Genomic DNA, 3,021 nt, shown 5'->3' on the forward strand with positions numbered 1-3,021 from the left:
TTGCTCCAAGAAGCTCATGAGGTGGAGGTCCAGAAAAAGAAGCAGGAAGAGAAATTAGAGAGACAGCTGGCTGTCAACAAAGAGGACAAAGCTACAGAGGTAAGTTTGCTCCTCATCTTCCCAGCGGCTGGTTTTACTCTACCGAGCTTTCAGCGTTTCTTATCTTTAATGTTCATTTTTTGTTGTTTTTTGTTTAGGAGACAAACTTTCACGAGGTAGTGGAAGGTTTGGTGGAGGAGGAGGAGGAAGAAGATGATGAAGAAAAGGCATCTTGTTCAAAGGAAGACCACGAAGCGGCGCTGGCGGCCATCGCTGTGTCTCAGAAGAAGACAGAAAAACAGATCAAGAAAGAAAAGGCGGAAAAGATAAAGGTATATTAAACTAATTAATGCTTCAGTCCACTGTTATAACGATAAACTGTCCCAGAAATGATAATTAAACAATAATTAAATCAGGTGTGAATCCAAAATATCCCAACAGGCGCTTTCAGCTTCAAAATAAGTTCATCTCTGCTTAACCAACACATATTGTTCTAAGGGAACGATGGTGAGAGGGACGAGTAAAGACAGACACTCTGGACTGAAATGTTAATTCATCCTTATTCTTTAGTAGAAAGAAATGGAGACGCAAGGAGAACAAGCGAGCACGCAAACGTTACACTTTGAGTTTTAAGTTCATCAAGCGATTGATAGATTTTTATAACGGGCTGTTTAATGCATTTATCTGAGCCTGAGTGTTTATAATCCTGAAATGTGTGACTCCAAACGCAGCAGTTTGTGCAGATCTTTCCTGAGATAATCTCAATTTTCAGGAAGAAAAAGTAAGTTTCTTGCAAAACGTAGAACCAAGCAGTCAAAATGGTCGATCCCTGCACTTGTGATGTGTCATTCACCTCAGACTGGCTTTTTTTGTAAACCCGCTGGACTCTAACACCTTTATATATTCTTGTTTCTTTTTTTGTGGTTTAACGCCCACAGTGTTTAAACCTCGAAAACGGTGTTTCAGCTTTTAGTGCTAGTGGGAACAGCTCACTGACGTGCGTCTACCCAGCTCAAACGAATTGGCAAGGAACCCGTATAAAATTTTCCTGGGCTCTAAACTGCATGCTATGTGAATACCAGAGTCGGGTTGACCCACTAAATTACATGACACTATTGAACGCAACATACGGACGTCAACATACCGCCCCAGTCGCTTCTGATCTAACAAGCCCAAACAAATGTTTACATTTGTTAAACATGGTGCAGGACAGATTAAAGAGCGAAACAATAAAGAATACTGTTTAAGCCCATGTTGCTCTCCATTATTTACTTCCTTTATTTCCATCTCACTGTCAGCATCACCAGTGCTCACCTAGCTTGATACTGTCATCAGACACGCAGTGGGGGGGCAGTGGCCACGCATTTTTTCAGCAGGGGGTCAGAGTCTGATTTTTGGTCAAATGGGAAAAGAACCAAAAGCCGATTGTTAGCAGGTTAACCTGGTTTTGAAAAACCTGGGTTTTCACCAGGAAAGAGGGTTTTGATGCACTGTCTCTCTACCAACCAGCTCAAGTTTTTAGATTGGTTGGAGCTGCAAAAAAAAACAAACAAATTTTCCAACATTATCTAAATCTTAAGATGCTGCAACAGGCAATCAAAAACAGACTGCAGGACCTCCTGTTGTTTTCCATAGACCTATGTAAAGAAGATGCTGAATATGCGTTCAGTCTGAATGCAGCAGAGGGTCTCGCAGGGAACAGGTTGCTCTAAATCATGGGATCTAGAACAAAAATAGTAATCTCAACAGGAACAGGAAATAATTGATCTTAAAGGCCAAAAGTTTTCATGTATTTCTGATTGAACAATTTGCCTATGAGGATTTTAGCCTAAATCTTGCAGGTAGATTGTCTAAAAAGTGCAGTCTGTACACATAAAGCTTTTATTTTGGATGCAGTGTAGCTATGAATCTATCATAGTTCTATGTTCTTAGATTTTATTCACAAAAAACATGTTTTTGTGTGATTTATGTGTCCCTTTTCCTTGGATTAGTTTAAATACTTTTCTGTTTGCATTCTGACTTCAGCGACCTTAAATGAATCCTGAATCTTCGCCTAACTTCATCTGAAAAGTTAAACAGCTGTGAGCCGCTCGGTCCCAGCTGATCCTCCTGCTCCTCTTTTTTTTTTCTGCTTTGCTCCAGGAGCAGCAGCGGCTGAACAGCAGGAGGCAGACGGAGCAGCAGCAGCAGCTCTTCCAGCTCCGTTCCATCAAGGCCTCCATCAGACAGCAGGAAGAAAAGACCAAAAGCAAACGGATGCAGCGCAAAGCCAAGCAGGAGGCTCAGAAAGCTCAGCCCAGACGCCTGGGGAAACTAAAGTAGGTCATTTTAACACCTTCAACAGATGTTTGCTTTTCAGACTCAGTGCAGGGCTCCTGCATTTTTTTTTTTTTTTTTAAGGAAGCAAATTTGTTTACATCCTTTATCTCTCCAGCTTTTTTTTTTTTTTTGTTATTAAACCGGAAAAATATAGTTTTCAAAGAAATGGTGACCCAAATCATGTTCTGCAATTGGTTTGATTGCAAGTTTTCTTTTTGTTTGCAAAAAAATTACACAAAATTTTAAATATAGAAATTTCAGCAACCAAGCTTTTTTTTTTTATTTCTCTTGTGCACCTGAATCAGCTTTTATTTAGTTATTAAACCCCCAAACATATTGTTTTTAAAGAAATTGTGACCCAAATGTTCTTATGCCTAAAAATGGGTCAAATTAAAAACAAAAAGTTTCAGTTGAGGCTGAAAGAGTCTCTAAACATAGTCTGTCTTTTAATAAGATAAACCAGCAAATTATTTTCAGAATTTAAGTTCAATATTTTATGCATCTATTTTCCTAAAGGAAATCAGACAACCGTGTTTGTTTAAAATTATGCAGACTTTTGTATAGCAGGAAAAATCTAAAAAAAAAAAAAAAAAAAAAAAGCCCGAAGGGAAATCAAGAAACTAAGTTTCTGATCATTTTTTATTTCTTTAATCTATATATAAA

At 38.6% G+C, this 3,021-nt stretch overlaps 1 protein-coding gene across 1 annotated transcript in view; it reads left to right on the forward strand.

Moving 5' to 3' along the window:
• Positions 1-3,021, forward strand: part of gltscr2 (glioma tumor suppressor candidate region gene 2) — an 11,889-nt gene that overhangs the window by 6,660 nt on the left and 2,208 nt on the right. The window contains exons 7-9 of the mRNA XM_015390124.1: positions 1-99; positions 198-371; positions 2,182-2,357. The exon at positions 1-99 is cut by the window's left edge and continues 1 nt beyond it. Coding sequence (XP_015245610.1) covers positions 1-99; positions 198-371; positions 2,182-2,357 — 449 coding nt within the window. The remainder of the gene's footprint in view (positions 100-197; positions 372-2,181; positions 2,358-3,021) is intronic.

Source organism: Cyprinodon variegatus, unplaced genomic scaffold (assembly GCF_000732505.1).
Source record: "Cyprinodon variegatus isolate N-32 unplaced genomic scaffold, C_variegatus-1.0 Scaffold486, whole genome shotgun sequence".
NCBI lineage: Eukaryota > Metazoa > Chordata > Actinopteri > Cyprinodontiformes > Cyprinodontidae > Cyprinodon > Cyprinodon variegatus.